This window comes from Phyllobates terribilis, unplaced genomic scaffold (genome assembly GCF_046119375.1).
Source record: "Phyllobates terribilis strain yellow unplaced genomic scaffold, ASM4611937v1 Scaffold_7__3_contigs__length_470593459, whole genome shotgun sequence".
Classification (NCBI taxonomy): Eukaryota; Metazoa; Chordata; class Amphibia; order Anura; family Dendrobatidae; genus Phyllobates; species Phyllobates terribilis.
Window position 1 is genome coordinate 317534594 of NW_027362767.1, and position 20678 is coordinate 317555271.

At 42.0% G+C, this 20678-nt stretch overlaps 1 protein-coding gene across 1 annotated transcript in view; it reads left to right on the forward strand.

Moving 5' to 3' along the window:
* The window catches only part of ATG4A (autophagy related 4A cysteine peptidase), a 43195-nt gene that overhangs the window by 11399 nt on the left and 11118 nt on the right, over positions 1-20678 (forward strand). Inside the window, exons 2-10 of the mRNA XM_073641115.1 lie at positions 5891-6004; positions 8687-8758; positions 11655-11753; positions 14697-14798; positions 17289-17361; positions 17453-17532; positions 18739-18926; positions 19714-19792; positions 20028-20173. Of these exons, the coding sequence (XP_073497216.1) occupies positions 5891-6004; positions 8687-8758; positions 11655-11753; positions 14697-14798; positions 17289-17361; positions 17453-17532; positions 18739-18926; positions 19714-19792; positions 20028-20173 (953 nt within the window). The remainder of the gene's footprint in view (positions 1-5890; positions 6005-8686; positions 8759-11654; positions 11754-14696; positions 14799-17288; positions 17362-17452; positions 17533-18738; positions 18927-19713; positions 19793-20027; positions 20174-20678) is intronic.

The following is a 20678-nucleotide window of genomic DNA, read 5'->3' on the forward strand; positions in this document are numbered from 1 at the left end:
CGACACCTGATGGGTGCTTTCAATACAATACAATACAATATGTCTTTAGTACTGCAGCGGGCCCCAGCCACCTTCCAGAGCGCCATGGATTGGATCCTAGCTCCACATAAGAAGTATGTCGCAGCCTACCTCAATGACATTGTGGTCTTCAGCCCAGACTGGGGTAGTCCTCTACCAAAGGTACAGGCGATTCTGGATGCTCTGAGAAAAGTGGGGTGTACTATAAGCTCAAAAAAAATGCGCCATGGGGAAGGAAGAGGCCAAGTACTTAGTCTACGTCGTCAGTAGAGGTTAAATCAAACCACAAGTAAACAAGGTCGAGGCAATCCAGAAGTGGCCGCAACCGTTCTCCAAGAAGCAGGTGAGGGTGTTTCTTGAAATTGTAGGATATTACCGGCGGTTTATGCCAAATTTCGCCATGATTGCTGCACTACTGACTCATCTTCTTAAAGGCACCAAATCAACGATGGCATTCCAAGAGTTGATGCTGGTCTTAAGTAAATAGCTGGTCCTGGTCTCACCGGACTTTAGTAAAGAATTTGTGGTCCAGACAGATGCCTCAGAAGTCTGCTTGGAAGCTGTGCTGCCTCAAGAGATAAATGGTGAAGAGCATCCCATCCTGTATCTGAGCTGGAAGCTCTCTTCCTGCAAGAAGAATTATGCCATTGTCGAGAAAGCGTGCTTGGCCATCAAATGGGCTGTGGATATGCTGAAGTATTACCTACTAGATCATAGATTTAAACTATTGTCAGACCATGCCCCTCTGAGATGGTTAAGGGAAAAGAAGGGTAAAAATGTTCGGGTGACTTGGTGGTTCTTGGGGTTTCAGGACTTTAGTTTCCACGTAGAGCATAGACCCGGGAAGTTACACAGTAACGCTGATGCCCTCTCCAGAATTTCCTGTTTGTTTGGGCAGAGGGGTAGGGTATGTGACAGGGTCACTGGAAATGTATGTGAGGGGAGATATGTATCACAAAGATTGATATCTTCTGTGATGTGAAACCCATAAGTTTCTCTCCAGCATGTGCTGAGGGGATTAATCAGCCAAGACCGGGTTGGGTTTTTTGTGATTGGTTGTATGAGATGGGTGGGACGGCCACTCACCATATCTCCACCTCAAGGTTGTGGTTGGGGAAGTTAAATATCCAGCTACTGAGTTTTTTTCTCTGTGTGTTTGGAGACGAGGAAGTCTACAGTCGGGTGCTCAAGTGTGAGTTGAAGTTTGTTATTTTCCACAAGGCTAGAGCCGCAGTGGAAATTACTTTCTTAGTTCTGTAGATTTTCATTTATTTCCAAAGTGGTCCGTTTTGTGTTTACAATTTTGTTTTTCTGGTTTATGAAGTAATAAACTAGCCACGGACATTAACCTTAAATGTTCCTGTGTCTACCTCTGAGAGCAGCTGAGTGACTCGCACTACCACAGTGGATAGACCAAACACCTATATGATCCAGTGAATACAATTGGACGTCCTACCAGAACTAGAGAAGAATTCAATGTCTCCAAGACTCACACTACTTTTATTTCTCTGACTTTTATAGTTTTGAAGGACAGGTCCTCCAAATGAAAGGGCTTCCTAGCGATGGTGGATTTTTTTATGTTTGTAAGACCTTTTCAGTGCTGTAATAAAATTTAGTTATTGGCTTCAGTGCTGACTATGTGACGTCAGTAAGCTGACAGCAGCGGTGGAGACTCAGTGTTGGACCCTGAGAGGGTGAGTAAAGGACAGTTTGTTTTTTAAACGAATTGCAACAAAGGAAGAGGGGTTTTCCAGAAGCAGAGAACCCCTTTAAGATAAACATTTTAGGGGATATTTCACAATAGAGCTCTGTTACCTAACAGACAGATATCTCGCCCTTTTGATCTGTGGTTGAGCAGTAAAGGACCTGTAGCATCACAGGAAGACTATAAGGCTGGTTTAACATCTGGGGCAATAAGGCTTGTATATCTGGTATATTGTCGTTGTGTCTGAGGACTATGTAATCCTTTCTTATTTAAATAGGAATGACATGCTAGCTGTGCATGCCTCTGGGAGACCGGTTTGGCAGGGGGCACCTTACTGGCTAAGTCCACTCTAGCCATGTGTTAATTACTTCACTGTCCTTTTTCTCTGACGAGGCTGAGGACCTGACAAAACTATGATCCTTAATCTAATGAGAGAATCTGAGCCCCCTGCAACATGTTCCGGGAAGCAGTCAAGTGAAGACCCCTGGTGATATTGCTTCTCTGAAGGCTGAACAAACAGGAACACCAGTTTCATTCATGAGTTCTTAAGGCCCCGTCACACTTAGCGACGCTGCAACGATCCCGACAACGATACGACCTGTCAGGGATCGTTGCTGCGTCGCTATGTGGTCACTGGTGAGCTGTCAAACAGGCAGGCTCACCAACGATCAGGGGAGCAGCGACATCGTGGAAAGAATCTTTCCACGATGTCCTGCTCCTGGTTACCAGCCTGCTGAAGCAGGAGCAGGCTGGTAACCATGATAAACATCGGGTTACTAGGGGCACACGCGCACCTCGTAACCCATTGTTTATCATGGTTACCACTCTGCTACGGTGAGCGGGAGGTTACCGCTCACTTTAGCAGGCTCGTAACCATGATAAACAATGGGTTACTAAGTGCGCGTGTGCCCCTAGTAACCCGATGTTTATCATGGTTACCAGCCTGATCGCTGCTCCTGCTGGTCACACACAGCGATGTGTGCTGACCAGCAGGAGGGCAACGACCAAAAAATGATCCAGGACACTTTGCTGCGATCAGCGACCTCACAGCAGGGGCCTGATCGTTGCAAAGTGTCACACATAGCGACATCGCTGGTGAGGTCGCTGTTGCATCACCAAAACCGTGACTCAGCAGTGATCTTGCTAGCGATCTCACTATATGAGACGGGGGCTTTAATTATAGCCGTGATCAGCAATACTGATGGGGGCATATTGGCAGATTTACCACTGCATATGGGTCGTCGGTCTCTCCTCCAGGGGAGAGCTTGACAGATTCATGTCATGTTGGTAAATCAGAAGTTGTCATAAAATTAAAGCCAGGTTGGTCCTGAAATGGTTTTTGAAAACTTTTCCAACTAGAAAATGAGATGCAGAATAAATGGTCAATAAATTCATTGAACAATCAACCTTAGTTCTTCAATGAATTTCACCCATCGTAGACTCTAAATGTTGTGTATTTTGTGCCATCTCCGGCCATCTGATGTGGCATACGGTGTCTGCTTGGTGCCCCATCCCCTTTCTGTGTGCCACTTATATGGGACGCATCGTGACGGAAGATAGCGTATTTCTGACCTGTTTCTTGTAAATTTGCTCTTGGTTTTATAGTTACATTTAAATGTTTTTCTCCCCCACATACAGTGGGTGCGGAAAGTATTCAGACCCCTTTAAATTTTTCACTCTTTGTTTCATTGCAGCCATATGGTAAATTCTAAAAAGTTCATTTTTTTCTCATTAAAGTACACTCTGCACCCCATCTTGATTGAAAAAAAAACAGAAATGTAGAAATTTTTGCAAATTTATTAAAAAAGAAAAACTGAAATATCACATGGTAATAAGTATTCAGACCCTTTGCTTAGACACTCATATTTAAGTCACATGCTGTCCATTTCCTTGTGATCCTCCTTGAGATGGTTCTACTCCTTCATTGGAGTCCAGCTGTGTTTAATTAAACTGATAGGACTTGATCTGGAAAAGGCACACACCTGTCTATATAAGACCTCACAGTGCATGTCAGACCAAATGAGAATCATGAGCTCAAAGTAGCTGCCCAAGGAGCTCAGAGACAGAATTGTGGCAAGGCACAGATCTGGCCAAGGTTACAAAAGAATTTCTGCATTACTCAAGGTTCCTAAGAGCACTGTGGCCTCCATAATCCTTAAATGGAAGAAGTTTGGGACCACCAGAAGTCTTCCTAGACCTGGCCGTCCAGCCAAACTGAGCAATCGTGGGAAAATAGCCTTGATGAGAGAGGTAAAGAAGAACCCCAAGATCACTGTGGCTGAGCTCCAGAGATGCAGTAGGGAGATGGGAGAAAGTTCCACAAAGTCAACTATCACTGCAACCATCCACCAGTCGGGACTTTATGGCAGAGTGGCCCGACGGAAGCCTCTCCTCAGTGCAAGACATATGAAAGCCCGCATAGAGTTTGCTCAAAAACGCATGAAGGACTCCCAGACTATGAGAAATAAGATTCTTTGGTCTGATGAGACGAAGATAGAACTTTTTGGTGATAATTCTAAGCGGTATGTGTGGAGAAAATCTGGCACTGCTCATCACCTGCCCAATACAATCCCAACTGTGAAACATGGTGGTGGCAGCATCATGCTATGGGGTGTTTTTCAGCTGCAGGGACAGGACGGCTGGTTGCAATTGAAGGAAACATGAATGCGGCCAAGTACAAAAATATCCTGGATGAAAACCTCATCCAGAGCGCTCTGGACCTCAGACTTGGCCGAAGGTTCACCTTCCAACAAGACAATGACCCTAAGCACACAGCTAAAATAACAAAGGAGTGGCTTCAGAACAACTGTGACTATTCTTGACAGGACCAGCCAGAGCCCTGACCTAAACCCAATTGAGCATCTCTGGAAAGACCTGAAAATGGCTGTCCACCAACGTTCACCATCCAACCTGACGGAACTGGAGAGGATGTACAAAGAAGAATGGCAGATGATCCCCAAATACAGATGTGAAAAACTTGTTGCATCATTCCCAAGAAGACTCATGGCTGTACTAGCTCAAAAGGGTGCTTCTACTCAATACTGAGCAAAGGGTCTGAATACTTATGACCATGTGATATTTCAGTTTTTCTTTTTTAATAAATTTGCAAAAATTTCTACATTTCTGTTTTTTTTTCAGTCAAGATGTGGTGCACTTTAATGAGAAAAAAAATGAACTTTTTAGAATTTACCAAATGACTGCAATGAAACAGAGTGACAAAATTTAAAGGGGTCTGAATACTTTCCGTACCCACTGTGTTTTGCTGTGTCACCACTGTCTGATCTCTGGGGGTCCCATCTCTGGGACTATCACTAATGCACAGCGCCACTTTGAAAAAGCTTAAAGGGGCCTCTGCAACGCCATCAATGTCAGCTGTTCAGTAGCACGACACAATGTTACATAGTGTCAGGATAGCTAGCAGTATGTACAATGTACTGCATGATTTACTAGGATGAAGGACATGTACATTTACCTTAGAAACGCACTTGACATAGAATAGCGATCAGGAAGTAAAGCAAGAAGCCTCATGTGACTGCTTGTATTCACTTAGCCAGGAAGCTGACAGCAGGCACGGGTATCTGATGACTGTAGCATACAGCAATGCTATATTCTCATTCTTCTTAGCTTTGTCATCTGATAACCAGAAATTCAGGCTTCAGTCCTGCGAGCGGGGTCCACACCTCTGCTCCATAGCAAAGAACAGGGAGTTAACTGTGACATCATGGTCACCAATAATGATCAAAGTGCCTGAGAAGCTGGAAGGAGATGTATATATTATTAATAGATGTTTATCCCATATAAATATGTAGAAAGAGTGAGCCGAAGTCTGACTTATTACAATTATACGGTATAAGTTTCATGAAGGGATCACAGCGATTCCCAGATGATAGAAATCCTTTAGGAGAAAGATAGGGACTTTCCATCACAAATGATCTCGGGGCTTGTACAGGGAAAACCTGATGCTGGGGCAGAGTCACTCTATGAAGGGGGTTTCCACTTGGGACAAGCCCATTAATAAAGTGTATTACGATATTTTTGCTCCTAGAGGTAAACACAGACTATCATTTATATGTTATATTAGGAGTGCGCTTTAGATTCTGTTCTGTAAACTTTCAGACAAGTATTTTAAAATATGCATAATATGTAACGTCACCATATTTATTCCAGGTTTTGCAAGCTATGAAAATGAGATTGTTGACTCTGATTACCTGGAACTAGAAGAACTCCCGGACACTGATGAGCCCGTTTACATTTTAGGAAAGCAATATGACATTAAAACAGGTTGGTAGAGTAAGCAGCTAAGAACGCTGAATCTATTGCTCTGTATGCAGGCATGACATTATTAAGGGGATGTGCACATAACGTCTTTTTCTCAGGCGAGTCTGCTCCATAACCCGCTCGAAAAAGTGTTTAAAAGGTTTATCCAACTTTATGGACAATTTTTTTTTCATACTTAAATGCATACAATTGGGGCTAAAAATCATTTTTGTAACCGAGTTTCATTGCAAAAATGTCACTGTTTGCTGCTGCAGAATAAGGTAATGGGGTCGGCCACATTATTTTATCAGATGTGTTAGGGACATGACTTTGTGGCACTTACTACAATATATATATGAGGTTTTCTATTGGAGGAGGCTGATTGACAGGTCTGGTCACATGCTTCTTCACCAGCAGGAACATGACAGGTTCTCCTCCTCTTGTTACTGCAGCTTTCCCCACAGACTGCACAGTTCTCTCCATACAATGGCCACTGGTGGACAGGTCTGGTCACATGTTCCTGCCTCCTCCAATAGAAAACCCACATGAGAAAACTGCTTTTCTATTGGCCCAGGCAGATGGACAGGTCTGGTCACATGCTCCTCCACCAGTGGCCATTGTATTCAGATCTGTGAGGAAAGCTGCAGCAACAAGAGGAGGAGGAGAACCTGTCATATCTATGTATTAGTGCCATATGTGTTTATACCTATATATTGGTAAAATAAATATAATGTGGCTGACCCCATTACCTCATTCTGCAGCCAGCAATACACAGTGTAATATAGTGACTATAAGAGGCAAAGGATGCAACATTTTTAGTAAAACCCAGTTGCCAAAATGATTTTTGACGCCAATTACGTGCAATTAAGTAAGAAAAAAAAATTGTCCCCAAAGCTGGACAACCCCACAACAAAAAAATGAACATATGCGTAGTAATGTAAAAACAACTTTCTGTGTATAGGTTAAAAGAAGTGACCTGACTATTCAGGATGCTTCCACTTGGACGAAGATCACTACTGTATGCTTAATTTAAAAATAAATAAATAAAAATTCAGCTGCAAAGATTTGCACAAACAAGCGTCTTCCTATTGGAAAACCTGTTGGGTTTGCCCAAGTCTATAAGATGTTGTGTTCACATACCCTTATCATGAAAGCGTTGTAACTTAGCTTTATAATGGAAGCCACAACAGTAGTGTGAACATAGCTGTAGCTGTCTTGTGAAATTCATCTTGTCCTGTAAGATTTATAGTTGTGTTTTTTATCTTACACAAGTTAATCTTTTATTTACTTTTGCAAAACTTGCCGAATAATTTTTGTTTTGATCGTCTGCAGAGAAAAGCTCCTCATGTGTGGCCAGTCCTCTATTATATTGCCGGGAGTTATAGAAAGCCAATATTTGTAGTATTCCTTAAGCAATTAGTAGGCTAGAATAAGGCTGTGTGCCCACGATGCGTTTTTTAAGCGTTTCCGCAGTGGCAAAAACGCTGCAGAAACGCTTAAAAAACGCTTGGTAGAAGGTCTGCCATGTTCCCCAATGATAATCCGCATGTGCTGATCACATGCTGCGGAAACTTCCGCTGCGGATTATCATTGCGGAAAAAAACGCAGCACTACCAATTATTTTGCGGAAGCGCTGCGTTTTCGCCGCCATTGACTTTATTGAAACGCATGGATTACGTATCACTGTATATGTACATGCGCAATCCACGCGTTCCAATGTGTGGATGGTACCCAGGTCTAGAGGAGACTCATCCAGACCCAGGTACCATAGAAACTGTGAAAAAAAGAATAAAATAAAAAATAAATATGATACTTACCTTCTGGCGGCCCCCGGTGCGCTCCTCCTCTCATGCCGGCAAATCGCGATGGACTGAAGGACCTGCGCTGACGTCATAGTCATGTGACGGGTCACGCGACGCTGACGTCGGCAGGTCCTTCAGTGCAGTGTACCGCGATCTGCCGGCAGTCAGCACCGAGTGAAGCAAGACACCGGGGGCCATCGGAAGGTAAGTATAGATTTATTTTTTATTTTTTTACATTCTCTCGGGTCACACTATATAAATCCATGCCTTTTGCATGGATTTATATAGTGTGACCAAGTTGTCAAGCACTTTCCAAGTGATGCTAAAATCGCTTGGAAAGCGCTTGTCAACCCGCATGCAGAAATGCATGTGAAGAACGCTTCACATCCGCATGTCCCTGGCAGGAAAAACGCATGTACAATCCGCATGTACAATCCGCATGTACAATCCGCATGTACAATCCGCATGTACAATCCGCATGTACAATCCGCATGTACAATCCGCATGTACAATCCGCATGTACAATCTGCATGTACAATCTGCATGTACAATCTGCATGTACAATCTGCATGTACAATCTGCATGTACAATCTGCATGTACAATCCGCATGTACAATCCGCATGTACAATCCGCATGCGTTTTTTCTTCCAGGGAGATGCAGAAATGCTCAGGAAAAATCCGGAGCATTTCTGCATCGTGGGCACATAGCCTAAGGGGTGTTTCAGGGCATTTGGTGGGGTTCATAGGCAGAGACGGAGCAATATTTTTTCACTGGGCTATCTTCTGTTTTTATGTTTGTTTTTGTTTTGTTTTTTTAACTAGAAAGCAAATATTTCAGACAAATCAAGTTTTCAAGTGTAAACTTTTTGCTGAAGCTAACTAAAAACTCTCTGTCGCTTATAGAAAAATGTCAACTTCTCTCAGACGTTACCTCCCGTTTGTGGTTTACATATAGAAAGAAATTTTCTCCCATAGGTAAGTATTGAGCTGCTGCTCTCTAGGACCCCACATACAGCAAAAACTGCACCTTTCCAAATGATTTGTTTTCTTTCAAATGTCTTTTTTTTTATCTTGTTGCTGTAGTATTATACAAAATGAATTCTACTAAATAGATAGCATTTTACTTGATAATTCATTTCTTTCTGGAGCAGTCAGGAAGTTTATATGGCAATCGGCCATTAGTGAATATAATGTGACAGAATGAGGACCCCATTTTTTTTTTTTTTGCCTCTTGTCTGCCCTAAACATTCTGGGTTTTGGTTCAGTTATGTCCCCAGCCTTACTGCCCAAAGAAAGTACACAAAATGATGTGCTCTACTTCTTGGTTACTTGCAGCGGTTATTAGTTTGTAGGAGTAAATAACACCGTATTCTGTAAGCTGCAGTGCGTCTTCTAGTGTCAACCGCAGGCTGCCAGATTATAAGGTGTCCCTAAGTCGGCAGAGCTTCACTTTTATGGGCTGATGAAAGGACTCATCATGGTTCAAAGACTTTATCCTAGCAGCACAGAATGATTAAATACTAATATAACCAATAATTTCCGCGCCACTCCAGCTCCAGTGTCCCTGAAGGTCTCCGTTCACACTGCTGTAGATATCACATGCCGTACATACTGGCATCAGCGCTGAATCCAATGACTGGCTGCAGCAGTGACGATAGTATATGCAGTACGTGAATGTGGCAGCAGGGTAAATTAAGACAACTGGAGTGGCTTGCTAATTAACAGGGGAGTAACCGATAACCTTTGAACAATTTTTTTTGATTGAAAGACTTTATATTTTTCTAATCGCAAACATAAAAAAAAAATAATAATAACAATTCTCCATTTGCACTGTCACATTAGAAGTGCATAATATGATGTGTCTAGAATTGCATAATACTTAGTGGTGAACGTAAAATGACGTATAGCATATCCACCCCCAGGACTGGCGCGCCACACCTCACCTTCCCCCTGAAGTGCCCAAAACATTTAATAGGCCATATAGGATTTAAAGCAGGGCTGTGGAGTTGGTAAGCCAAACCTCCGACTCCTCAATTTCCATGACACCGACTCCCTCATACATGGCTCATGTTTCAGTGATAAGTTTACTGTAGCACAGATTCATCTCAGCTAAAAGTCTAGACCCTTAGATCAGGAATAGGACAGACATTTATAGGACATTTCATAACTTTCCCAAATTCTTATGAAAAAATATTCCCCACAAACTGCATTAAACTACTGTACCCAATTTATTATATATTTTAGGAGTTGGTCCATTTTATACCGGCTCCACCAAAATGGGCTCCTACTCCACGACTCCGACTCCACAGCCATGATTAAAGGACAATTAAATCACTGCCGTACATTGAGCTTTCTTTTTCTTTAATAGTATTTAATACTGTATGGACCATCATACACTGCTCAAAAAAATAAAGGGAACACTTAAACAACAGAATATAACTCCAAGTAAATCAAACTTCTGTGAAATCAAACTGTCCACTTAGGAAGCAACACTGATTGACAATCAATTTCACATGCTGTTGTGCAAATGGAATAGACAATAGATGGAAATTATTGGCAATTATCAAGACACCCTCAATAAAGGAGTGGTTCTGCAGGTGGGGACCACAGACCACATCTCAATACCAATGCTTTCTGGCTGATATTTTGGTCACTTTTGAATGTTGGTTGTGCTTTCACACTCGTGGTAGCATGGGACGGACTCTACAACCCACAGAAGTTGCTCAGGTAGTGCAGCTCATCCAGGATGGCACATCAATGCGAGCTGTAGCAAGAAGGTTTGCTGTGTCTGTCAGCGTAGTTCACACTGAGCACATGTGACAGACGTGACAGAGTCTGGAGACGCCGTGGAGAGCGATCTGCTGCCTGCAACATTCTTTAGCATGACCGGTTTGGCAGTGGGTCAGTAATGGTGTGGGGTGGCATTTCTTTGGAGGGCCGCACAGCCCTCCATGTGCTCTCCAGAGGTAGCCTGACTGCCATTAGGTACCGAGATGAGATCTTCAGACCCCTTGTGAGACCATATGCTGGTGCGGTTGGCCCTGGGTTCATCCTAATGCAGGACAATGCCAGACCTCATGTGGCTGCAGTGTGTCAGCAGTTCCTGCAAGATGAAGGCATTGAAGCTATGGACTGGCCCGCCCGTTCCCCAGACCTGAATCCAATTGAGCACATCTTGGACATCATGTCTGGCTCCATCCACCAACGTCACGTTGCACCACAGACTGTCCAGGAGTTGGTGGATGCTTTAGTCCAGGTTTGGGAGGAGATCCCACAGGAGACCATCCGCAACCTCATCAGGAGCATGCCCAGGCGTTGTAGGGAGGTCATACAGGCACGTGGAGGCCACACACAATACTGAGCCTCATTTTGACTTGTTTTAAGGACATTACATCAAAGTTGGATCAGCCTGTAGTGTATTTTTCCACTTTAATTTTGGGGGTGACTCCAAATCCAGGCCTCCATTGGTTAATAAATTTGATTTCCATTGATGATTTTTGTGTGATTTTGCTGTCAGTACATTCAACTTTGTACAGAACAAAGTATTCAATGAGACTATTTCATTCATTCATATCTAGGATGGGTTATTTCAGTGTTCCCTTTATTTTTTGAGAAGTGTATATTTAAGCTTATGAAATGACACTCACCTTTATTATATGAGTATATATTTGGAGTGCATGCTCTTTGCTATATATGTGTTGCTGTAAATGCTCATTATCCAGCGTTTTTAGAATCTAAACTAGTCCATAGTGTTAGCTATAATTATTTATACATTTTTATTTTTTACATTTACATTATTTTGGTGCTTAGTTATGCTGATGTGGAAACGCTAACGGTCACAGATCTTGTAAATTGTCTGCTTTACCAACAGGAGGCACAGGCCCGTCATCTGACGCTGGATGGGGTTGTATGCTGAGGTGTGGACAGATGATGCTGGCACAGGCCTTAATCTGCCAGCATTTAGGCAGAGGTTAGTAATGCACATAGGATTGATAATATGATCATGTGAATGCTATTATTGAGCGCCTATCGTCGTCATTGTTCTAAATAATGATTTTTGTTATTAAAGCAACTTTAAAAATGTACGATGTAAATACTTTTATGCCCAAAAATGACAAAAGTATTCTCGGAGTGAATTCTGGTGGCTAGTATTGTGTCCTCCTGAAGTGGGCCCAGGGCTGACAATTTGCAGAGAATATCCGTGGTGTCCTGGATATAGCTGGGTGTGCGTCTCACCAAGGGTTTCAGAATGTTCTCCACCCAGCCGGAGATGTTTTTAGTTAATGTCCCAATACCAGCTTCAGAGGGAGGACAACAACAGGTTACCTCTTGTGGTCACATACAACCTCCATGTGAACATCCTAAGGAGAATTGGTGCTGATCTCCAACCCATATTCCACAGAGACCACAAACTGAAAGAAATATTCCCAGAACTACCACTTCTCTCCTACAAACAGCCCCCTAACTTAAGGAATCTCCTTGTCAGAAGTGTCCTCTCATCACCATCAGTGACGGGCACATTCCCATGTAAAAACAAAAAATGCAAAACTTGTACCCACATATTACCATCAAATACAGTCTGCATACCAAACAAACATCAGGACTACAAAATCATGGATGTCTTTTCATGTACATTCTCCAATGTGGTGTACATGATACAATGTACAAGGTGCCCGGAAGGAGTTTATATTGGAGAAACTATGCAAAACTGCAACCGAGAATAAATTTACACAGACACACAAGAATGAAATGGACACGCCTGTGGGAAAACATTTCTCTGGCCCGGGACACTGTATGACAGATCTAAAAGTTTTAATACTAAAAGGTAATTTTAAGGACAACAGAGAGAGAAAATTTGGGAATTCAAATTGATAAGAATGTTCAATTCCTTGACAACAGGACTCAATCTAACACCTGGAATTATGACTCACTACATGGATTCAATTCACACCTCCATCAGACAGTCTCCAGATAATTAAACATTCCCACAGACTTCCCATTTGCAACTGAAAACCCTAAATTTGATCTCTTTGACATATCATTAGGAGGCATCACCCCTTACACCTCATGAAGAAATGTCTTGCTGTAACATTTCTTAAATGTTGTGCCTTTGTCTTATCAATTCATTTGTAATATTGCCTGAAGAAGGAGCCTCTGTGGTCTGAAAGCTTGCATATATATATTTTTTTCTGGTTGGCCAATAAAGGTATCACTCCCAGAATACTTGTGTCCTTTTTGGGCATAAAATTATTTACATCGATTTTTCTGGCTAACACAGTACCACAATATAACTTTGTATTGTACATCTAAAAAATGTATCTAATTCTAAATACATAGCTACAAAAAACACAGGCGTCCTCTTTCTTTTTAATCTTTCAGACACGAATCCTCAGATTCTCATCCCATTTTTCTTTTCTGTAAAACGGCTTCACGGACTACGCTAAGACTGCCGGCTTCAGTGAGGACTGAACAGGGGCCAATGTCTCAGACCACCAACACACGGGGCATAGGGTTGTCTGAGAGTCTGGCAGCCTTTTACAGAAAGGAAGAGAGGTTCGAGAATCTGAGGAAGATGAATAAGTAAGGCACCTGATATTTTACCTATGCCTTTATTGAAGGGTCCCTTTAAAGTCGTGATTACAAGGAACCTGCGGAGTTCCCTAACTGTTCCCTGCTGCCTCTATAGTAGGAGGGAAGGAGATTTGCTTTATTCCGGTGAGGTGTTTTATGTGCCTTACTAAAGCTGCAGAGAAAGAGCTTTTAACCTGCAGCATTGCATACACTAATGAGGCAGCACTTTTCTGGTGGGACATCTCCATCCCCAGACTAGTCCTGCCTAGGATCCTCTAATCATGCCTTCCTGGGTGTGACTTGACAGCCTGCCTGCAATACTAGTTATGGTAGGACCTTTATGCTGGCTGTTACTCACGCCCAAGGGAGGCGTGATTATAAGATCCAAGGCCAGACTAGTCTGGGGGAAGAGACAGCCCACCGGCCATTCCTGCCACTCTAGTATATGCAATGTTGCTGGATCAGACAACACAGTGTTAGTACATCAAACAGCTTATCAGATTAAAGGAATCTGCTATAGGAAGGTTTGGGGGCAGTCAGTGGACCTGACCGGTTACCATTAAGAGGCACTTCTTATATTCCTTACCTTGTGCTCACTGTTCATGCAACATACATCTGATTAGCACAAGTGACGTGTGACACCAAACTTTTGTCTGTTAGCGGAAAAAATTGTAAAGGGTGGTGTACACATTTTTCATGTAAGCTGCTTCTACTGTAAAACATCATAATCTGCACTTCTATATAAAGTTCTAAAAAGAGGTATAGCATCAGTTTGGTTAGTTATGTTTATGGGGACATCTGAGAACACAGGGCCTTGATTCATCAAAGATTTTACGCCAGTATTCTGGTGTAAAAAGCTTTAAAAAGTTGCATAATTTCGGCATAACTGGAGGCTGCGCTAAAAATGTACCTATTTTCTTTTTTGCCTTTCTACACCATTTTCGCCCAGCTCTGACAAAGTGACTATTGCAGTAAATACTGAGTTGTTTTGCTAGCATGGTAAACACCTGTTTGGATCTGTGGCCTGACATGCTCTCTGTTCACACCTTCAGTATTTGGTCAGTTTTTTACCTCAGTATTTGTAAGCCAAAACCAGGAGTGGAACAATCAGAGGAAAAGTATAATAGAAACACGTCACCACTTCTGTGTTTATCACCCACTGCTGGTTTTGGCTTACAAATACTGATGTAAAATACTGAGCAAATACTGAACCGTGTGAACATGGCCTAATTGTCCGGCTCCAGTGAGTAGTTTGCGCTAACCGTGGTGTATGACACGTAGACTTCAGACGTATATCAGTGCAGAGAAACATCCGGCTCTTACTGTTTTCCTTTTCATTTAGGATGGAGATGGGAGAAGCATAAAACACAGCCAGAAGAGTATTACCAAATCCTACACTGCTTTTTGGACAGGAAAAATAGCTGTTATTCTATTCATCAAATGGGTAAGAACAATGCATTTAGTGATGGATTTAATGTGGAAACTCTTATTACAGCTGATACAGCACTAGTCATTACTAATAACAAGTATGTGAGTAAAGTGCTCTATATTACAGACATGACTCTTTTGTCAATAGGATGCACCAAGGATTAGATGAGGCTGTGTTCACATCTGAGCAGAGAGTTATGTTTTTCTGTTCCATTAGGGTGCTTTCACATTGCGTTCTGTGTCCCTGTTGGGACATACGTCCAAAATCCCCCTCAAAACTGGGTCCGGGCTTATGCGCCAACTGGGCTATAGACTGTAATGATGCAGACAGAGTGAACATGCGCTCTGACGTGCACCATTTTTTAGGAGCGTACGCCTACAGGAGGCAGCCACTCAGATGCAGTCTGCTATGTCTGAGTGGCCGCCTCCAGTAGACGGACACTCCCAAAAATGGTGCACGTCAGAGCGCATGTTCACTCTGTCTGCATCATTACAGTCTATAGCCCAGTTGGCGCATAAGCCCGGACCCAGTTTTGAGGGGGATTTTGGACGTATGTCCCAACAGGGACACAGAACGCAACGAGAAAGCACCATTAGATAAGCAGGGGACTGATACTGTACGTCAAATGACTGACACAAACAGCACTCCGCAAACTCTATTGACTATAATGGGGTTTGTCAGTTTTATTCTGGTGAAAAGTCTGCATTCCCACCCTGTTACTGCAGACTGCCAAGTCACGATTGTGTACAATGCACACACGGTCACGATTTCCCTGTATTCACCGTGCAGCTTGTTGGTCACGTGCCAACTAGTTTCACCTGCCTTCTGATTAGAAGACAACTAAGAGCATTCGGATGAGACAAGTTGGCACGTGACGCAAGTATACACATTGCATACGTGTGGTCGCGCGACCACCCACTCGTTCAGGTCATAGAGGGGGATCGTGATGTCACATACTGTCACAGTTTGGCAGTCTGCAGTCACATAGTGACTTTAGATTTTTCTTCTGAAGAGTCCTAACAGCCCCTTCAATAGAAAAAAGAAGTAAAGCTTGCTGTGTTTTTATTTATTTTTTTGGAGGACAGGGGGAGCACAGCATCTGGACTATCATTGTCTATGTACACTGCATGCAAGAAGAGCGACACAGAACCTGAGAAAACTGTGGGCAGAGTCCGGTCAGTGCAGCCACAGAGACCTTCTTTATAGACTAGCATGATCTTATTACACTGATTGTCAGAAAATCCTAATTAAACGTACTGAGCCAAACACAGATACAAGATGATTAAAGCATGATATATGGAAGTGTCTTAAATATATTTAGATAATTGTTTGTGTAGAGCTGCGATCTGAAGGAGAATGCTGCTCATGCTCTTTCTTGAGGTCTTAGTGGCTCCAGTAACACAATGTTTAGGCAATAGTAGGTTACATCAGGTAACCGGCCACATAAGAGGAACTGGCGTCAGGCAGTCATTTCAGATTGTTACTAACTGCCTGAAGATTAGTGTAAAGATGAATAGTTAAAACCTCAGTGTGAACATTCAGCTGTAGGCCGTAGTAGATTTTGTATTTTCAACTTAAATCTGAAGAAACACTGTTATATATATGTTGTAATGTATGGACTGAAGCTCTTATAATGTTTGTGTGTGTGTATATATATATATATATATATATATATATATATATATATATATATATATATATATATATATATACAGTACAGACCAAAAGTTTGGACACACCTTCTCATTTAAAGATTTTTCCGTATTTTCATGACTATGAAAATAGTACATTCACACTGAAGGCATCAAAACTATGAATTAACACATGTGGAATTATATACTTAACAAAAAAGTGTGAAACAACTGAAAATATGTCTTATATTCTAGGTTCTTCAAAGTAGCCACCTTTTGCTTTGATGACTATATAATATACACATTATAGGTTCTTCAGTCCATACCTTACAATACAAACTGCATACACTAATCAATAGTTATTTGGACCTAATGAGGCTGATGTACTTACTATGAATATTTGTGTTAATATAAGGCAGAAAAACTTTAAAGGATTACACAGCCAATCTGATCTGGATTTTTAAAGTAAATACAACAGCTTCATCAGGTCTCAGATATCTATTTAATAGTGTATGCAGATTATATTGTAAAATCTGGTGGTCAATCCTGTTAGCTTTAAGGCATATGGACATCTTAGAATCTTAGAGTGGCATTTCCACGAGGAGAGAGCAGCCGCTTCCGATGTCTCAGAGTGACGCTGTTCATGAGTTACATTGGCGGCTTTCACCTGATCAGCCACATTTACTGCTAAGTTTCCTTGTAGAGCCCTCTACAGGGGATATGAGCGGGCGAAAGCTCGTGAGAACCAATGATTGCTTAGATCCTATGTTGTGTTGTGTAGTATGTAAGTAATGTTTTTTTCAAAACTTTTAACACTTTATTTTCAGATCAAATATAATTTTGTACTTTCTTTATTTTGGGGGTAATAAATCAGCACAGATGGGAGTTGGAGAAGGAAAGTCTATCGGAGAATGGTTTGGACCAAACACTGTGGCTCAGGTTTTAAAGTAAGTAAAGCGCTGTCTTTCCATCACACAATGTCAGCTATTTTGAGCATTAATTAAGTTTATCCATTTTTATTTTGTTTTGTTATCGCAGGAAACTCGCTCTGTTTGATGAGTGGAACTCTTTAGCTGTCTATGTTTCAATGGACAACACAGTGGTCATCGAAGATATAAGTAAGTTATGTTTTCTTCTTTTTAGAACCCATTTATTTATCTGTCTATGAAAACCAACCAGCAAGCAATGAAGAGCTGACAGCTTGATGTATCAGGGCCATAGTTTCTTAATATTATATCGCTTTCACCAAAGGACCTGAACCAGAAGGCATTCGTTACATGTGAAGGTGATTTAGACCTTAAAATAGGAAAGCGTTCTCTACAGTTAAAGGGGTTGCCCAGGAATTTTATTAGTTTTGTGTATGGGGTCAAGAACTAACAGGCAGGTAGTTGATGACATCCTGCCCGTTCTACACAGTGATGATCTCTGCCGGTGATTTCCCTGCTTTATTTCACCTTCTCTTCTGGTCTGCTCTGTCGATGGGGCGTCACTGCAGACATCTTACTGATTGACAGCCGGCTGCCCACAGTTAGGTAGTGGGGAGCTGGCTGTCAATCAGCATGACATCGGCAGTGACACCCCGTCAGCAGAGATGAAGAGAAGACTACTGTTCTCTTTACACAACTACCTGCATGTTCGTTCCTTGCCCCATACATAAAGATAATAAAAGTCCCGGATAACCCCTTTAAGGACCCAATGCACAAAAGATAGCAGTAGACCGAACTATGGTTTACCCAGCATCTTTCTTTCTTGACTTCCCCATACACAGGAGCTCACTTTGCTGAGCGCTCTTGTGTTTTTTATGAAAAAGCTGCTGCCAGACTCCTCTGACGACAACTTATCTTGCAGAGAACAAAAGTATTGAAATTGGACCTGCTGCATCCTTATGTCACCCAACATCATCTGTTGGGGGACAGTTGGGAGGCCACCATACACCTTAGACTGTCGACCGAGCCCGACAATGTTGGTGGATTCGGCTGACATTAGTCTAATGTGTATGGGGGGCTTTAGAGTAGTCCGATTCCCTACTACAAGTGGTAGTAATGATGTATACTATACAACTATATCTGCATTTAGAAATGCTGATCTATTAACACATAGTATTGGGGGTTACAAATAATCTAGTGATGGATAATGTAGAATTGATAAAGGCTGACCTTGATTAATATATAATAGAAGGGTAAAGTGTCAGGAATCCCATAGTACTGTGTATTTTATTATGTTATAAACTGCCGCATTGTATATAATGACTATGCATTGTATGTACTGTGTATACACTGTAGAGAGTATCCGCATTGACCATGGGGATTGTTTCATTGACATAGGGAAAATGTGCCGCTATCGGCCTCACACGTGGAGCACCCTGCAGAGCGAGGCTTACACACGCCAAAGTGCTTGGAGCAGAGGTAGAGACACATCAGATCCGCGTTCTGCATGGAGACCGCTGCTGCTAGTCGTACCGCTACGCCTAGGAATTAACCAGATTAATCCCGTGTATATTGATGCTTTTAAGGTAAGTGCTTCATGTTATGGTTTACAGAAAAAAAACTATCCTCTAAAAGTATATGGACACCACCTGTGGCAATTTATTTTTAATTAAATGCATGTATTGAGTAAAAATAAATTTTGCAATTGAATTTCACTAGACACTTTTTCTTTCTGTAGGCTCTGTATTGCACTGGCCTCAGAACGAGGTAACTCCGAATCCATCCTGGGATTCTGATGAGAGACTTTATAACTCTTTTCTCCATTCTTTTGAGCTTCTCTGAACTCATAATTGGCTACAAAGTTCAGCTCAACATTCATGTGGTCATAAATCAGCTGAGGGGAGTTCAGTAGAACAAGGATAAGATTTGCAAACTATCCTGTCAAAATATCACTGACCGATTCTCGGTTAACTCCTTCTGCAGCCGGAAATTAACAGTTCAGAACAGAGGTTATAAAAGGCTGACGGTGAAAATCCATGTCCTTTAATAATTATTTTATTACTGATGATTTTACTCTTGTGACTTCCCCTGTGATCAGCTGAAGTTCTGAACAGGCGGTTTCCTATTTCTAACCGATATGTACCAATAGTGTATATGAATAGGGCATATCGAGACCAGATCCCTACAAAACCTACTGTAAGCATATTGTAATGCCGGGCATACATGTACCACATATAAAACGCTCTCTCAGACCTGAGTGTGCATGATGAGGTCAGGAGTGGAAGCGATCAGCCGATCACTGTGCTGTGTGTGCTCAGCTGTATACGCCATTGATGGACTAGAAATAACATTTTCTCAAACTTCTCTCTGCAGGAATGTTTTAAAATGCCCCAGTCACTAGGAGCACTAGGTGGAAAACCAAATAATGCCTATTATTTCATAGGCTTTTCAGGTAAGCGGACGATCAATTATGGGGCAGGCCAGACATCATTAATAAACCTGTATCCTCCGGAGCAGTTTTCTTTATTCATTTCTTATTGAAAGATGTGTAGGGGGATGAAAAGATTATTTTTCCCCAACTATGAATGAGGCAAGAGCAACGAAAATGAGCCCATCTATAATATTATACAATATACATACTTTATTTTAGTGTTTTTTTTTTAAGTTTTTGTCTTTTTTTTGCGAAGGTGACGAACTTATTTACTTGGATCCTCACACAACGCAGATGTTTGTGGAGTCCGAAGAAGCCGGCACAGTGCAGGATCACACTTACCACTGCCAAAAAAATCCTAATAGGATGAAGATTCTGAATCTGGACCCCTCTGTGGCATTGGTAAATTTAAGGTTAACCCATTCTTAATGGCCATAATACGGTATCAGGACGTAGCGACGTTAAAAGATGTACGGTATTTAATTACCAGTTATGGATTTATCACATGCTCCGGTAACACAGACCAGAGCTTCTTCCTTAGCGAGTGTGAACGAGCTGAGTGTGACCGGAGCGTAAGTGCAAACGGAAGTGTGTGACTTGTGATTCAGTGAAGAGGTAATTGGGAATCCTGCAGAAAATACCTGTGTGAATTACCGTGAGTTGCTGAATTGTGAACTGCTGAGTGCTTTTCTACCTGTTTAATTTTATTGGACGGTTTAAAGCCTATTTTCTCTCTACAGTTTTAGAGTCTCTTATTTTACTGCCTGTGTGTTTAAGGGTTAACGTCATTGCACTTAAATCCTGAGGTGTAGCTATACTCAGAAGTGGTTAATTAAGGGTGAGGGGTCATAATTAAGGGTTTATAAGGGGCAGCTAGTTGGGGCATCCAGTCCTTTCGAAGTACATT